The sequence below is a fragment of the Myotis myotis genome, unplaced genomic scaffold (assembly GCF_014108235.1).
Source record: "Myotis myotis isolate mMyoMyo1 unplaced genomic scaffold, mMyoMyo1.p scaffold_m19_p_12, whole genome shotgun sequence".
Classification (NCBI taxonomy): Eukaryota; Metazoa; Chordata; class Mammalia; order Chiroptera; family Vespertilionidae; genus Myotis; species Myotis myotis.
Window position 1 is genome coordinate 23,517,140 of NW_023416316.1, and position 17,649 is coordinate 23,534,788.

General features: G+C 42.9%; 1 protein-coding gene across 4 annotated transcripts in view; it reads right to left on the bottom strand.

The window, feature by feature from the left end:
* Window positions 1-17,649, bottom strand: part of INVS (inversin) — a 132,168-nt gene that overhangs the window by 21,977 nt on the left and 92,542 nt on the right. For all 4 annotated transcript variants that reach the window (XM_036330194.1, XM_036330192.1, XM_036330193.1 and 1 more), the window contains 2 exons: window positions 17,347-17,559; window positions 54-322 (listed from right to left, as the gene is read on the bottom strand). In XM_036330194.1, the coding sequence (XP_036186087.1) occupies window positions 54-322; window positions 17,347-17,559 (482 nt within the window). The remainder of the gene's footprint in view (window positions 1-53; window positions 323-17,346; window positions 17,560-17,649) is intronic.

Sequence of the window (17,649 nt, forward strand, 5' to 3'; positions counted from 1 at the left end):
AAAGGGCCCACAGTCCACAGGTCGGCATTGGATAACAAAGGCAATACACCTACCATTTGGCTTTCGGGGGTCTGTTCCCTGCAAGTCTGGGGAGAGGTGCTGCTCCCGGGGGGCTCTGCCCGGAGACCCTCTGCAGGTTCTCTGATCAGGGCTCTGGGCCACATGGCTGGTGCGAGGCTGTTTGCTGGGGCCCCCGCTCTGCCTGTGGAGCTCAGCCTGGGTGCTGGGCAGGCACGGAGGGGCCTGGGGCCTGCAGGAATCTGGACTCAGCCTTCCCTTCTGCTGTTCTGACTCTCTTCGCTTGTTTTCTTCCTCTCGCTTCCTGAAGCAAAGCCAAAGAGGAAGAGGAAAAAAATTAATGGTTACCCACACAAGGGTTCCTGAGTGAGATTTAAATTCTAAGAGGAGATACCATATCACAGGAGGGACTTAGAGATTCACATTTTTAAGAGCAGTCTTTTCTCTGAGCTTTATAGCTCATAAGATGATGGAGCTGAAAAGAATCTTGTAGGTCAGCCTGTTGAGACACACATGACAGACAACCAGGGAATGATCCCTAGGTGTGTGTCCCAAGCCTTTTTCCTGTTCCAGAAAGTGCATCAGAACACAACTGAGAATGACAATCGTAAGATAACCTTTAATTTTCTCTATCAAAATGACCACTGGCAGACCTTAATGATCACACAAAAAAATTTCAAAGCACCTCACACTGATCATAACACACTTGTGAATTGTAACCTTGCCATTGAGAGCTCTAGCTAATGACTCAAACCTACTCTTTTGCTGACGAGGCCCACAAGATGGGATGATTCTTAAAAAGTCTTTGGAGTCAAATTCACAAAATCACCTCTGAGACCAATGTCCAGAAGCTCACTGGTTTCTTTTATGAATATCTCTGCTCTTCTGTGAGAAAGGGGTCAAATATATGGTAATGGAAAGAAACTAAATTTTTGATGGTGAGCAATGCAGTGGACACTGAATTACAATGTACAACTGAAATTTATATAGTTATTAAGCAATATTCCCTCAATAAATTTAATAATCATAATCATAATAAAATAGCGCCCAAAAAGAGTCATGTACCAGTAGCTGGTGGCTAAGCTGGACCCTTTGGATAGCAACAGGATAGAGGGGCGAGCCAGGGGAGATGAGTCTAGAAATGAGCAGTAGTGGGAGGCAGGTGGTTTGAAGCAGCCCAGGTCCCAAAAGGGGCAAAGTGCTTGAAGATAAAGGGGCTGAGTTAAGAACAGGATTTGTTTGACAGGCACCATTAATTTGTAGGAATTTCCAAGGAAGAGAGAGGAGGAAGGAAAGTACATTCTCCGAGCCTGTCCTGTGCAGGGCACCGATGAGACAGTAATGAGGAGCGCAGAGTTCAGCCCTCCCTTGAGGACCCTTCTACTCAGAGGGAGCAGCTAGGAAAACCAAGACAATGCACAGGGGAAGAAATGTTATAATAGTGTGCTTTCACAGAGGAAGGTCCCAAATGTTGATTCTCAAAGATGTGTAGGAGTCTGCCAGGCAGACGGTGGGAATGAGTGAGGATTTCAGTCCGAGGGAGCAGTTGGGGCAAAGTCGATTGGGAAACCGGGCCCGTGTTGCCTCTTCTGATCTTTGAACAGTGCTTGCTATTCTCAGCAGGCATCCAATGTATATTTGTCTGCTCGGTGATTCAATTCCTGCTCAGGAAGAGAATCTGGTAGCCATTTGAAGGATCAGTTAAAAGGAGAATGATTAGGGGAGAGAAGCCTGCCCGGGAAGTGTAAGACCTTTTCTGGTCCTGCCTCTGCCAATAGCCACAATATGACCTTGAGTGAGTCACCGTCCTGTGGAAGACTCAGCTCCTCCAGGTCTGCACTTACATGACAGCTTGTAATCCTGACCTGATTTAGGGGTCTGTTTGGAAACAAAGTATATTTATAAAATCCGTGATATGTTTTGTAATGAGGTGGAAAGATTTCTCTTCTCGGAGTAGCTGGTGTGCAAGTCCCTCTCAGAAGGGGACCTGGTTTAGACAAACACTTGATTAAGGTTGGGATCAGGATTGAGGGCTGGTAAGATGAGATCTTCGGGGCCACGTGGTGACTGGCTCTGAGGCTCCAGGGAAGAGGCCTGCTCTGTCATGACACAGAGAGTTTGTTTGTAGCTCCTGACAGGGAGGGAGGAGATGAGAGAACAAGAGAGAGGGAAGGAGGAGGAAGAGAGAGAAGATGAGAGGCTGGGTATGCACAGAGCAAGGGCCAGGGCCTGTGGTGAGGTGACAGAAAAGGACTAGACCTGTGCTCCTCCTCCTGATATCCTGCCGAAATCTCGATTCTGAGCTAGCAAGTCGGGCGGGGCGCAAACTCCTGCATTTCTAACAAGCAGCAGGTTCTGCAGGTGCTGCTGGTCCTAGAGCATAAGGCTAAGAGAACAGGAAAGTCTCATATGGTCTGTCAACTAGACCATTATGGGATAGGAAATGTGATTCTCCTAATAGCACCAACTTTTTGTTTGTGTCTATCATGCTCACAGATGCTTGTTCATAATCAACCTGCTAAACTGCCAAGCTAAGATACCAGAGACAGAAGCAAGAGCTGAGGCAGAGACCCCAAGTCCCCAAGAAGCCAAGAATTCAGATTTCCACAGACTGGAATTTGAAGCTGAGCTCACTCAGATCTCAAGGGACAGGGGAGCCCCAGAGGATAGCTCTCTGGGTCTTTGATACAAAGCCTTGTAACCTTCTGAAGGCCTTTCTTCCAGTGGTGAGACCTCTGGTCTGGGGTCCAAGTTTGCTTATCTTCTAGTTTCACATTGAGTCCCTTCCCGCAGAAGTGGCCAGATGGGCTGTGCTAACCCCTGTACAGCTCCCATGTTTCTATGTGACTGGCTGTCTTACATGCTTTGCCAGCTGCTGACACTTGAGTGCGCTGCAGGCGAGCGGACGCTGTCATCTGTGCCTGAGCTTCACGGGGATGCTCTAGCCTAGCAGGTGCCATTTCAGTGCGCAGGGACTGGGAGGGCTGCTGTGCAGAAGGTGGGAGCACGTGGTGGGGGAGGTGCTGCTACCTGATCTAACGGCCTTGTTCCTGACAGGCAGAGGGAGTGCTGTTCTTCCTACTTGCACAGAGGAAGAGAACTGCTCTGGAGAATGTGGATCCTCTACAGGCACAGGCCCCCGGTTGCCTGGCTGGGCATCTACATGGGTCTCACTGCCATGAAGAGGAGCTTTGAGATGATAAATTAAACTTCATTATACGAGCAATTGTTTCTTTTTCTCTTAGGAAACCAAACAGCTCTCCTTTTCCAATTGCAAGGAGTGATTGTGCACTCAGCCCCTGGGCAGACCTTGTCACTGCAGACCATCATGGCCTGCAGCACAGGCAGCCACCAGACAACAGGGGTCCAGCTTCTCGGAGTGACCGGATGCCCAGAAAGCAAGGGAGTGCTGCTCTCTGAAGACTTCTTGAAGGGGGATGTTTGTGTTTTCATTTTGGTAGAACTACATAGCAGATTTGGGAGAAAGAATATAGTCGTCAGGATATATAACTGGACCCCCCAGTTTGTTAATAGAAGTATATGAATATTTTTTTAAAATTGATGCATTTAAATTTTAAAAAAATCTTCCAAGTGGCGAAGTTCTCCAGAGCTGTGGTTCTTGATGTAAAAGTGATAATAACGGCAGTGAAAGGCGGGTGGGACTTATGCATAAGCTACATCTATTTTATCTATACTTTTACCTTAAAATAAAAGCAACAACAACACACACATACACATGAGACAGCTCCTGAGAATGGAACATGATCTCACAGGTATGTGTCTAATCTGGGGGGAAAAGGTCCAGAATCACTGCTTATAGTTAAGAGTGTGAAGGAACCTCAGGTTACTGAGGGTGATACTCTTATTTGGTAGACAAGGAAACTGAGGCAGAGAGATGAGTGACTTACTGAGGCCACATCATAAACCAGACACAGAGCTGAGACAGAACTCAGCTCTCTACTTGTCCCTGTAAAATCCATCTCAGTGACAACACTGCTTTTTAAAATTTCACTCAATCTTCTTCCATCATCTAAAAATCAATTGGATCATTTAAAGAACCTGGTAATATAACACCAAAGTAACCATTAATAGCATTTCAAACTAGCTTCCAGTGTGGCTATTAGTCCTAAACTCTGAGGCTCAATAATTGTCCTGAAATTTAAGTGTTTTTTCCCTCCAAATAATTTATTATAGAATACCAAAGATCTTTAATTTTCACAGTGGGCTATGCTATAAACATGAACTATTTTTATAAAGTTCAGGAAACATATACCAGAAAAAGAACCAATGTTATTCTAGTTTATATGACAATTTAAAGACAAAGAAAAGAGTCCTGTCCATGACACTGCAAGTAACATGTTAGCAGGGAAGGTATTACAGGGCAGAATCGTAATGTATAAAACAGTCACATTTTTCTCTCCTTTTTTCTATTAAGGGAGAATGGCCAGACAGCAGCTTTTGATGGGATGCCAATTAGTCTCATTTGTACTGTCTTTTCTAGAACAATTTTTGCAGCTCCCAGAGGCTCACAGTATAACAAGGTGAGCACATCAACTGGGGATCAGAGCTTTGACAACATCTGCTTTGGTTCCTGAGCGTCAGAGGGGAGAGGGTCTCCAGGTGATGGGCTGGAGGAACTGGAGCCGTTTCATGCAGGGAAGAAAAGATTTCAAGAACACACGCTGCTGCAAACCTCCAAAGGGCTACTGTGGCGCAGAGATGCACCGTGAACCCCTCACCCCCGCAAACCAGACCTAAGACCAGTGATGGGAATTTCTACAGATTAGTAGCCTAGATGACAATTGAAAAAAAAAAAAAAAAAAAGGCCAATAAGAAACTAAGGAATCAAAGCTTGCTTGATATGCAGAGAACCAGATCAGGGCAAGAACGACTTGAAAGTCTAACAGCTCTGGCATCTCAGCACTGGATGCAACCTCACAACATAGCATAGACCTGACTGACTCTGGGCCTAGAGAGTCTGAGTCCCAGAAGTTGACATTTTTTCCTACCCCACTGTATGGCTCCCAGAGTGCCGTGTTTGCCAAGTTTTGACAAAAGAAATTAATTATAACAGACACTGCAGAAACAGGCAGGCTTTTTCTATTCAATGAGAATTCAAGTTTGCATGAATACAAGGCCTAAGAGAAGTTTGAGAGATGTGATTAAAATGGTTCCCACAGATAAGGGAGATCTAGTGAGTGTGTCTTGTTAGACCGATTTAAACCAGCTTTGCCCTAATGCCATTCTTGTTCAGAAACCTGGTGTAGGCTTGGGGCCAACTAATTTTCTTAGCTTTCTCAAGGATGTAGGAGATATTGGTGTGCTCTGCTGTTTGCCGTGAGAGTAATAGGAAGATTTTTAATGAACTACATTGCAGAATTAATGATGGTGACTTGGCACCACTCTTGTAATCACTGGAGACAACACTGGCACAAGTGAATAGGCGTTGGGTTAGGAGAAAAGCTGACTTGGGGGCCTGCTTCTGCCACCCCCAAGTTACACTTATGGGTGGAAGTCAGAAAAAGGAAGCCAGAGCTGTTCCATGTGGCCTAGCAGGAAAGTGCTCGTAAGGGAGACAGTCTCTAGCATAAGCATGAACCAAACAATGTAGGAACCTGGCTCAGGGTAGAAGTGAGATTCAAGTGCCACCTTTTGCTCCGACCAGCTGTGTGATTTTAGGCAAGTTAACCTCTGTTATTTTCCCATCTATGAAATAAGATTAAGGAGTAATGCCCACCTACTTTATTGATTTATTGTACAGATTTAGTGAATTAATGTGTAAGAACTCTGCAAGCTTACAGCAGTATAAATATAAGTAATCATTATTACTTCTATGTAGAGGTAAAGCTATTACAATAAGCTTCCCTACAACTGGATCTGATTGGAAGCGAAGAAACCTGGGCGTGGCCTGAGTGACATTCAGTCTAAGAGCTACAGGGCTGGGCATAAAGGTATTTTTAGCAAATGCTCCCGACTGAAACCTCACTAATCCCTGTTCCATGAAGCCACTTGAATCACATCTCTGAAACCTCACGTAGGTCCTATACTCACGGCAATGGAAACCTGAATATTCAGGGAATGTAGTATCTGATAGACTAATGACTTCTTGTCAAAATGGGGCAAATACCAGTCTCTGTGGAGGCCACAGAGTGGGGTCTCATGCAGTGGTGAGCCTCCTGCTCTTACGTCCTTTTAAACATCGTAATCTGCTTATAATACACATGGAGGGAGTTGGAAAACCAAATGCATACATACATGCCTAGCATGGGTTGTGGGGATAAATGGTATGTACATGTGTTTGCTGCCTGAGGAAGGCACATCAGTGAAAGTAGGACTACAGAGAGTTCCTGGACTAGAACTGAGGGAGACCGGAGAGAGCATCTGGCCCAGCCCTCCACTGGACAGAGGGGAAGCTAAGGCCTAGAATAATGAATTATTTACGTAAGGTCTAGACCTGGGGTGGGGAACCTTTTTACTGCCAAGGGCCATTTGGATATTTCTAACATTATCCGTGAGCCATACAAAATGATCAACTTAAAAATTAGCCTGCCATATTTGGTGAAACATTTAATTAACTCACCCCTAATGCCTTGGCAGGCCCAGACCAAATGATTTCTCAGGCTTCATATGACCTATAGGCCGGATGCTCCCCACCCCTGAGCTAGATCCAGGCTGGGTCAGTTATTGAACATTTATTATTAATGTTCAATCAAGTGTTCTAGCCCTAGAGATGCATACATAACACAGTCCCTGCTCTCAAGAATTGACAATCTAGTGGGGAACCTGATCCAGGCACTCCTGCTGATATTGAGTTTTGGATGTGATGAGTGCTAAAATAGAGGTATCCACACAGAGCTGTGGAGGATATGGGACTATTTACACTGGCTCCACAGAATGTCAAAAGGAGAGGAGGGAAGCAAGAGGTTATTTCAGCAGAGGAAAGAGCATGAGCAAAGACATGCAGCCTACCTCCAACAGAATGTTTGACTCAGAAGAGACCTTCGAGACCAGCTCTTTATATAACTTTAAAACTCCTTATGTATCACCCTGCAGAGATGATAATTCAATTTCAGCTAGAACATTTCCAGTGAGGGGAAGCTGATTACCTCACAAGACAGAAAAGGTTTAGTGCTAACCTTTTCAGTTGGCACTGCACTGTGAGGAGGGGACCTGTCAGAGTCTATCTCTTCATTGTCGCTGAATAACAGCCCTAGTAATACTTGGTCTCTGACTTCCTCTCAAGGGAATAAGAAAATGCCATGTGTTTTAGAACCTTTGGCATATAGAATGTTAGAGCTGGGAGGGACCTCAGATATCATTTAGTCCTATTTTTAAGAATCTCTGTGACTCATGGACCCTCTTTGAGAATGTGACAAAAATGTAGATACTCTCCCTCAAAATCCACATATGCGCATGACATAGGAAACGCTTCGTGGAGTTTCAGGGAATTCATGGGGCCCCAAAGCCTGTCCTTTTTATTTTACTGATGGGAATCTGAGGCTCAGGGCAGTGGGATGGCATGAAGGAGCATCATGGAAGTGATTTCCCATGGGTCAGACCACAGCATGAGCAGAAGAGTCAGACCTTTAAGTCCATCCTGGAGACAGGCATTGACAAAGTGAAGATGTTTGGGGAGCAGGCTGCAAGAGGATCTGCTTTGAGGCAAAAAGGAGACCTAGGGTAGGAGTGTGAGTGTCATGAACACTTTCTTTAATGATCTGAAGGTTTGTTTATAGAGAAGATTTAGACTTTTATCTTTAGCTCAAAACCAAAAGGTAGAAAAGGACTTCTGCCAGATAGAACTGCCCACTAATGGAATGTACTGCATGAGATGCACAGAATTCCTTGTTATTTAACTTTTTGTGGACACAGAACAGCCTCTTGTAGAAGGGACTACAGCATGACAAGAGTTTAAATGGGGTGACCCAAACTGGACTTGATTATGTAACTCTGAGAGGCATACTCACTCTCATACACTAGCCAGAGGCAGCTCAGGTCTCCCAGAGAGTGTGGTTAGTAAAGAAAGTGGTAAGAGAGGAAGCAAAGAAAGTTCAGGATGGCTGAGACCTCAAATGGAAGGTGTGGAAGGGTGGGAGTAGTAGAGAGAAATGAGACTTGGAGATATAAGCGGAAGTAAAATGTTGAAGGTCTTACACAGCATCATGCCTGGTATTCAAGAATAAGGGCTTGTATTGAGTAATGGGACAGAGAAGGAAAGCAAAAGGACATAACAGTACATTTCAAAAGAGGAATGAACAGAATCAGTGGTGGATGCACTAGCAGGGAAGTCAGGAGGCGAGAGGAGACAGGCTGTGGTGATGAGCTGCAGGTTTCACACAGTGGGTCTGCAGTGGTGGTGACAACAGGACACACAATGGAAATGTCCAGTGACCTGAAATGCTGGCAGTGGCCAAAGGACAGTGAGGTGAAGATGCGCAGGAGGCAGCTGATGAGCCTGGATTAGAGCTCCAGGAGGTCAAGATATGAGACAGATTAAGGGGTTATTTACAGAGATTAAGTAATTTAAGTCTTAAAAGTAGATACATTTTCAATAATAATGATTAAAAAAAGCATAGCAGGAGTAGAGGTCTAAGGAGTTTGCTCACAGGGATGACCTCAGTGTGCAGATGGTATAATTTAAAAATGTGAGAAGGAAGAGGCCACAAGTTAGAGGAAATCTATGATTAGAGAGTGAAATAAAAACCTGGCAAAAAGGAAGCTCCAGGGAAGAAGAGTGATCCACATAAACACGGTCTTAATTTAGTGTGCACTCAACGGTGTGGTTCGGCCGGCAAATTATGGTAATGTTCATTTTGGCAACAACACAGGTGGAGCAGTATGAGTTATAAAGTGCTTTTGAATGGATTATAGGTATTCTTTAAGCAGTATTTTAAAAAAAACAACGCCTTAGAGAATATGACTAAAACGTCTCTCTCAATTTCTTTATCAGTAAATTAAAAATCACTGTAAGTTAAACAAGTTCCTTTCACATCCATCCTTTAAGAAAGGTGATTTCCACGAGGACTCCTGGGAAAGGGTCATGGAGGTGCCAGGACGAGTTTATAGAAACACCAGTGGAAGGAAATACAATATTCCATCCCTTGTAGAGAATATTTACTTGCCTCTCAGGATAATTTGTCACGTGTATTACCTACTTCCAGTTGTCACTCACACGCAGAGGACTTTGATAAGAAGGCTGGAAACAGGCATGTAGAGGCTTTAGGTTAATACTGGATTCTTTGGCACATGTGATGCCATGGGCCTCATTAAGAGACCAATGCAAAGGAATGTTTCCGAGGATGCCACCTACTTTGCTAGCTTCAGAGTCACAGAAGAGAATGTGTTTCTGTCAATCTTGTCTGGCGAAGGCTCCCTCACGGTGCGTATTCCAGTGCACGGTGGTATTTAACTTCTTCTTCTTTTTTTTTTTTTTTTTATTATTAGTTAAGGTATTACAAATGTGTCCTCATCCCCCCCATTAACCCCCAACCTCCCCCCCCCACACACACACTCATGCTCCCATCCCCCTGTTGTCCATGTCCATTGGTATGGCTTATATACATGTATACAAGTCCTTCGGTTGATCTCTTCCCCTTACCCCCGCCCTCCCCTACTTTCCTTCTGGGGATTGATAGCCTGATTGCTGTTTCTCAGTCTTTGAGTCTGTCCCTTTTCATCAGTCTATGTTGTTCTCTATAATCCACAAATGAGTGAGATCATGTGGTATTTATCTTTCTCTGACTGGCTTATTTCACTTAGCATAATGCTCTCCAGTTCCATCCATGCTGTTGCAAAAGGCAAGAGTTCCTTTTTTTTTTTACCGCAGCATAGTATTCCATTGTGTATATGTACCACAGTTTTCTAATCCACTCATCTGCTGATGGGCACTTAGGCTGTTTCCAAATCTTAGCTATGGTGAATTGTGCTGCTATGAACATAGGGGTGCATATATCCTCTCTGATTGGCGTTTCTGGTTTCTTGGGATATATTCCTAGTAGTGGGATCACTGGGTCAAATGGGAGTTCCATTTTTAGTCTTCTGAGGTAGCTCCATACTGTTCTCCACAGTGGCTGCACCAGTCTGCATTCCCACCAGCAGTGCAGAAGGGTTCCTTTTTCTCCACATCCTCTCCAACACTTGTTGTTTGTTGATTTGTTGATGATAGCCATTCTGACAGGTGTGAGATGATAACGCATTGTCGTTTTGATTTGCATCTCTCGTATAATTAGTGACTTTGAGCAGGTTTTCATATGTCTTTCGGCCTTCTGTATGTCCTCTTTCGAAAAGTGTCTATCTAGGTCCGTTGCCCATTTTTTTATTGGATTGTTTATCTTCCTTTTGTTAAGTTTCATGAGATCCCTGTAAATGTTGGAAATTAAACCCTTATCGGTGGTATCATTGGCAAATATGTTCTCCCATGTAGTGGGTCTTCTTGTTGTTTTGTTGATGGTTTCCTTTGCTGTGCAAAAGCTTTTTATTTTGATGTAGTCCCATTTGTTTATTTTCTCTTTAGTTTCCATTGCCCTAGGAGCATTATCAGAGAAGAAATTTCTTCGGCATATGTTTGCGATTTCGCTGCCTGTGGATTCCTCTAGTATTTTTATGGTTTCCCGTCTTACGTTTAAGTCTTTTATCCATTTTGAGTTTATTTTTGTGTATGGTGTGAGTTGGTGATCTAGTTTCATCCTTTTGCATGTATCTGTCCAATTTTCCCAACACCATTTATTGAAAAGACTGTCTTGACTCCATTGTATGTTCTTGCCTCCTTTGTCGAATATTAATTGGGCATAGTGGTTTGGGTTGATTTCTGGGGTCTCTATTCTATTCCATTGATCTATATGTCTGTTCTTGTGCCAGTACCAAGCTGTTTTAAGAACAGTGGCTTTGTAATACAGTTTGATATCTGGTATTGAGATCCCACCTACTTTGTTCTTTCTGAGGATTGTTGCAGCTATTCGGGGTCTTTTTTTATTCCAGATGAATTTTTGGAACGTTCGTTCTAGATCTGTGAAATATGCTGTTGGTAATTTAATGGGGATTGCATTGAATCTATAAATTGCTTTGGGTAGTATGGACATTTTGATGATGTTGATTCTACCAATCCATGAACACGGTATATTCTTCCATCTGTTTATGTCTTCCTCTATCTCTTTTTTCAGTGTCCTGTAGTTTTCAGCATATAAGTCTTTTACCTCCTTAGTTAAGTTTATTCCTAGGTATTTTAATTTTTTTGGTGCAATGGTATATGGGATTGCTTCTGTAGTTTCACTTTCTGTAAGTTCACTATTGGTGTAAAGAAATGCCATGGATTTCTTAGCATTAATTTTGTATCCTGCTACATTGCCGAATTCATTTATTAAGTCTAATAATTTTTTGATGGAGTCTTTAGGGTTCTGTATGTACAGTATCATGTCATCTGCAAATAAGGACAGTTTTACTTCTTCTTTTCCAATCTGGATGCCTTTTATTTCTTCTTCGTGTCTGATCGCAATGGCTAGTACTTCCAGTACTATGTTGAACAGGAGTGGTGAGAGGGGGCATCCCTGTCTTGTTCCTGTTTTTAGGGGGAATGGTTTTAGTTTTTGCCCATTGATTATGATGTTGGCTGTGGGTTTGTCATATATGGCTTTTATTGTGTTGAGGTATGATCCCTCAATTCCTATCTTGCTGAGAGTTTTTATCAAGAAAGGGTGTTGGATTTTGTCAAATGCTTTTTCCGCATCAATTGATATGACTATGTGGTTTTTCTCTCTCAATTTGTTTATGTGATGTATCACATTTATTGATTTGCGAATACTGTACCATCCTTGCATCCCTGGGATAAATCCTACTTGGTCATGGTGTATGATCTTTTTGATGTACTGCTGGATCCGATTTGCTAGGATTTTGTTGAGGATTTTGGCATCTATGTTCATGAGGGATATTGGCCTGTAATTCTCTTTCATTGTATTGTCTTTATCTGGTTTTGGGATTAGGGTGATGTTGGCTTCATAGAATGAGCTGGGAAGTGCTCCTTCCTCTTGGATCTTTTGACATAGTCTGAGGAGGATAGGTTTTAGGTCTTCCTTGAATGTTTGGTAAAACTCCCCTGTGAAGCCATCTGGCCCCGGGCTTTTGTTTGCTGGAAGCTTTTTGATTACTGCTTCGATTTCCTCCATAGTTATTGGCCTATTGAGATTTTTAGATTCTTCCTGGTTAAGTTTTGGAAGGTTGTATTTATCTAGGAATATGTCCATTTCCTCCAGGTTGTCTAGTGTGTTGGAGTAGAGTTGTTCATAGTATTTTCTAACAATCCTTTGTATTTCTGTGGGGTCTGTTGTTATTTCTCCTATTTCATTTCTGATTTTGTTTATTTGGGTCCTCTCTCTTTGTTTCTTGGTGAGCCTGGCTAGAGGTGTATCAATCTTGTTTATCCTTTCAAAGAACCAGCTCTTGGTTTTGTTGATCTTTTGTATTGTTTTTTTGGTCTCTATGTCGTTTATCTCCGCTCTGATCTTTGTTATTTCCTTCCTTCTGCTTACAGTGGGCTTTTTTTGTTGCTCTCTTTCTAATTCTTTGAGTTGTAGAGTTAGGTCATTTATTCTCATTGTTTCTTGTTTCTTGCAGTAGGCTTGTAGAGCTATGAACTTCCCTCTCAAGACTGCTTTTGCTGTGTCCCATAGGTTTTGGATTGTTGTGTTTTCATTGTCATTTGTTGCCATGATGTTTTTTATTTCTTCTTTGATCTCACTGGTGACCCAGTCGTTGTTTAATAGCATGCTATTTAGTCTCCATGTGTTTGATTTTTTTGGATTGTTTTTGTTGTAGTTGATTTCCAGTTTTATGCCTTTGTGATCTGAGAAGATACTTGATATGATTTCAATTTTCTTGAATTTGAAGAGACTTTGTCTGTGACCCAATATATGGTCTATCTTTGAAGATGACAAATGTGCACCCGAGGAGAATGTATATTCTGTGACTTTGGGGTGAAATGTTCTGAAGATGTCAATTAATTCCATCTGATCTAGTGAGTCATTTAGGATTGATGTTTCTTTGCTGAGTTTCTGTTTAGAGGATTTGTCCAGTGGAGATAATGGGGTGTTAAGATCCCCTACTATGATTGTATTGCTGTCAATCTCTCCCTTGATCTTCTCCAGAAGATTTCTTACGTATTTGGGTGCTCCTATATTGGGTGCATATATATTTACCAGAGTTATTTCTTCTTGTTGGACTGCTCCCTTTAGTATTATGAAGTGGCCTTCTTGATCTCTTTTTATGTCCTTCACTTTGAGATCTAATTTGTCAGATATAAGTATTGCTACCCCGGCTTTTTTTTCACTTCCATTGGCCTGAAAAACCTTTTTCCATCCCTTCACCATCAGTCTGTGTGTGTCTTTTTTTGTGAGGTGGGTTTCCTGTAGACAGCAGACATATGGGTCATGTTTTCTTATCCACTCATTTACCCTATGCCTTTTGACTGGGGAATTTAATCCATTTACATTTAAAGTTATTATTGATAGAAACTTGTTAGTCGCCATTTTTGTTCTTTACCGCTGTGTTCCTTCTTTGTTTCCTGTTTTTTCTATTTACAGCAGACCCTGTAGCATTTCTTGCATTGCTGGTTTGGTTGTAATAAACTCCCGTAGACCGTTTTTGTCTGTGAAGCTCCTGATTTGACCCTCAATTTTGATTGATAGCCTCGCTGGGTATAGTATTCTTGGATTCAGACCCTTCCTTTGCATGACTTTGTATATTTCATTCCATTCCCTTCTTGCCTGATGTGTTTCTGTTGAGAAATCGGTTGCTAGTCTGATGGGGGATCCTTTGTAGGTAACTTTCTGTCTCTCTCTGGCTGCTTTTAAGATTCTTGCTTTGTCGTTGGTGTTTGCCAATTTAATTATTATGTGCCTTGGTGTCGGTCTTTTCGGGTTCATTTTGTTTGGGACTCTGTGAGCTTCTTGGATTTGTGTGAGTTTTTTCCTCCCTATATCAGGGAAATTTTCTGTTACTATTTTTTCAAACAGGTTTTCTATTCCTTGCTCAGTTTCCTCTCCTTCTGGCACCCCTATTATTCGGATGTTGTTTCGTTTAGCATTGTCCCAGAGTTCTCTTAGGCTCTCCTCCTGCTTTTTAATTTTTTTTTCTAGAAGCTGTTCTGTTTGGGTATTTTTTTCTACCTTGTCTTCTAGCTCGCTGATGCGGTCCTCTGCTTCTTCTAGTCTACTGTTGATGCTTTCTATTGAGTTCTTTATGGCAGTGATGTCGTTTTTCATTTCTTCTTGGTTTCTCTTCATTTCCTCTTGGTTCTTCTTCATTTCCTCTTGGTTCCTACACATATTGTTGAATTGGTCTTCCATTTTTTTCATCCACCTTATGACCATTACTCTGAATTCTTTCTCTGACAGGTTGCTTGCCTCCATTGCCTCCATTTCGTTTACTTCCTTTTCTGATGATGCCTGTTTTTCTCTCATATTTGGGTTGGTTCTTTGTTTCACCATGATTTCTCTTCTCAAGGTGTTTGGTTATGTAGTTCTCTCTCTGCTGCGCTGATTCAAAGGCACAAAATACAACACAACAAGGCACAACGTACAAGGCAACAAACTAAATGCATTCACGATATTAATAACCCCAAATAAAGGTGACCCCCCGAGCGAAGAGAATTAGGGGATATAGAAGAGAAAAGAGAAAAAGATTAAAGAGAAAAATAAAAAACAAAAAGGAGTGCCGAAATGAGATTGGGAAAAGGGAGAGAAGAAAAAAAACAAAAATACAAAAAAAAAAAAAGTAAGAGAATGAAATAGAGGTGGGGAAGAGGCTATTTGTATGGGGAGAGCGAGGGATTGGAAATTAGATATATAAGTAGGGTGAAATTTAGACAGTGGTTAGAAAGAAGGAATAGGTAAAATCCAAAGCAGGAATAGGGTACGAGAAACAGGACAACAAAAGTGGAAAAGTGAGGAAGAGAGTTTTGGCTTAAGGGTAAATGTGAGCTAGAGAGACATGATGCTAAAGGAATGATGAAAATAGTGTGTATAACACTAATCCCAAAATAAAATAAAGAAAAATTAAAAAAATAATAAAAAATAAAATGACACTTGAAAAAATGGTAAAAGGATAGCAATAATACTGGTTAAAAAAATGTAGTAATTAAAAAGGTAAAATCAAGTGATGAAAAAAATAAAAAATAAAAAATAAAAATAAAATAAAATAGGTTCTTAATGAAATGGTGAAAAAAGAATTTAAAAAAAAAATAAATATATATATATATAAAAATATTCGGAAGTGAAGGTGCTTCAGATCTTCCACTCTTCTTTTTGGCACGCCTCAGTCCTGCCAGGCATTCAGGGGAGTGTTGAACTTCCCTGCGATACACTGTCCCTCCGTGCAGTAAACCACAGACCTGATTTCAAGGCAGCTTGTATTTGTTTACCAGACTGCCTTTATTTGTGATCGCAGAAGAGACAGTTCGTGGCTCTGCCTCTGGGTGGCAGTGTGTCTGGATTGACCTCCGAGGCTATAAGTCCTCTCTATCAGTAGGGTTTTTTTTTTTTTTTTTTTTTTTTCCTCTATGGTATTGGGAACTGATTCAGGAAAGACCACTGCCCAGAGCTGGTTCCTTGACACTGCCTGCTGTTTCCCAGGCTCCCCAAAAAGAACTTTCCCCTACAGGCTCTGTGAATGACCCCAACTGGGGAATCCCATGCACTGGGTTTAATAATCAAATGCACGGATCTAAGGGGAACTGTAACAAGAGCCTGATAGTTGTGCGAATTCGCAAGCCTCCACCTTCCAGGTCTGCGCACAGTCTCCGCGCGCAGTCTCCGCGCGCTCACTCACCCCTGGCACCAAGCAGCCAGCAGATTGGCAAAGTCCAAGGCTGCTCCCTTACATCCAGTCCAGCTATGGGCTCATTTTTCGCGTTCCCTTCTGCCAGCAGCCCTGTGGGGCCCCTTCCCCACTCGTGGGTCACGCTGGTCCCAACGGCTGCAGACTCTGTGGGGCGCAGATTCCGCCCCGCGCGCGCGCGCGAGCTTGGTCCTCCCTCCAACCCGAACTTCAAACCGCACCTTTAGGGGATGTCCAACCTTTCCGTGAGAAGAAGCAGTGCTCGTCCGAGTTCAGGCAGTGACGCTGCTTGAGATCCCTTGTTCCCAGGTTAGTAGCTGGTCTCTGGATGCCGGCAACAACCACCCAAGATGGCGCAGTCTCCGCTGCTTAGCTGGCGCACCACGAGAGGCTTCAGCCGCAGTCTCCAACCGTCCTTTTTTTTCCTGGGGGTTCTCGGTCTTTCCTAGCTGCAGACAGTCTCTCAGCTGAAAATCCTCTGCCTATTTGGGCTGCATGTTACCCGTTTCAGCTGCTCACCCTTATCTGCTCCAGGACAAGGCACAGGACACGTCCGTTTATACCGCCGCCATTTTTCCACCCGGTATTTAACTTCTTGCTGACATGGTTTATCCTGCCTTTGATCATTATTTTTAATTGCTATTTATTACACATATGCTTCCCCCTTGTGGGCAAGATATGGAAGGAATTAAGAGGTGGCATGATCCAAGATTTGGAAACATTCAAGACACAGCCCGGAAGTTGTCTCTCAGGAATCTACCTGTTGTCCGCATCTTTATCATCAGAAGTTTTGGTCTCTATACCCGCTAATGTGATACCTCCTGCTATTTAAAATACCCAACACAGGTATCAAAGTAAAGGCAAACCAAAGCCTAATCTAAAATCTATCACTTACGGTAAGATAATCACAATGTATAATACGTACCTATGACTATTTTGCACATTTTGTATCATTATCCAGAAAAGTGTGAAGTTCTTGAAGCAAGTATTTTCCTTTTAGTTACTATTTTCTCTGTAGGCTCTAGCCAAAAGTTTTGTATGTACAGTAGAATTCAATCAATGATCATTGAATAAATTACATTATTTAGTATAAATTTGTCAAGGAATAGGTGGGGAGAAGCAAGTTATTTATACAAGTTGGTTGCTTTAATCAAATCAAAGCTCGATGAGTCTTGTGGAAGCAGGCAGGCACTGGTGGAAGTTTCTTTGGGAAAGGCAGGAGAGGTGAGAAAAACAGCTTTCTCTTTGCAGCTCACTGAGGGAGCACGGCCACCCTCCACTCCTTCCCCGGGAAACTGAGAGGAACAGTCACCATGCAGAGGTTAGATCTTGTCCTTCATTTCAGCCTCAGTCCTCCGAAGGACTGGTGAGCAGAAGGGGGAAGGTGGCTTGGGTACAGGGATCAAAGCTATTTCAGATTCTCTCCCCGACTCCCTCTCCGCCCCTCCAGCCCTGACCTGAGTTGTGAGAACACATCACCCATCGCTAACAGCTGGGACTTACTTGGCAGCAGCATCTTTCCTCAGCTGCTCATGCTTCATGAGGAGGTTCTTGCGGTCTCGGAAAGCTTTCCTGACCTTGTAGCCTTTGTACACAGCTTGGATTTTGAAGGCAGCGATGTCCTGGATGGCTGCGATGGACAGGGCGCCATGCTCCAACATGAACTGGATCACTTCGTGGCGCTCACCAAGCAAAGCATAATCGAGGGGAGTGTACCTGAGGCAGGGAGACTTTTTAGTGTCGGAATGTAATTCGAGGTACAGCTAACTGGCAATACAAGCAGGGAAAGGAACATGTGGAGACATG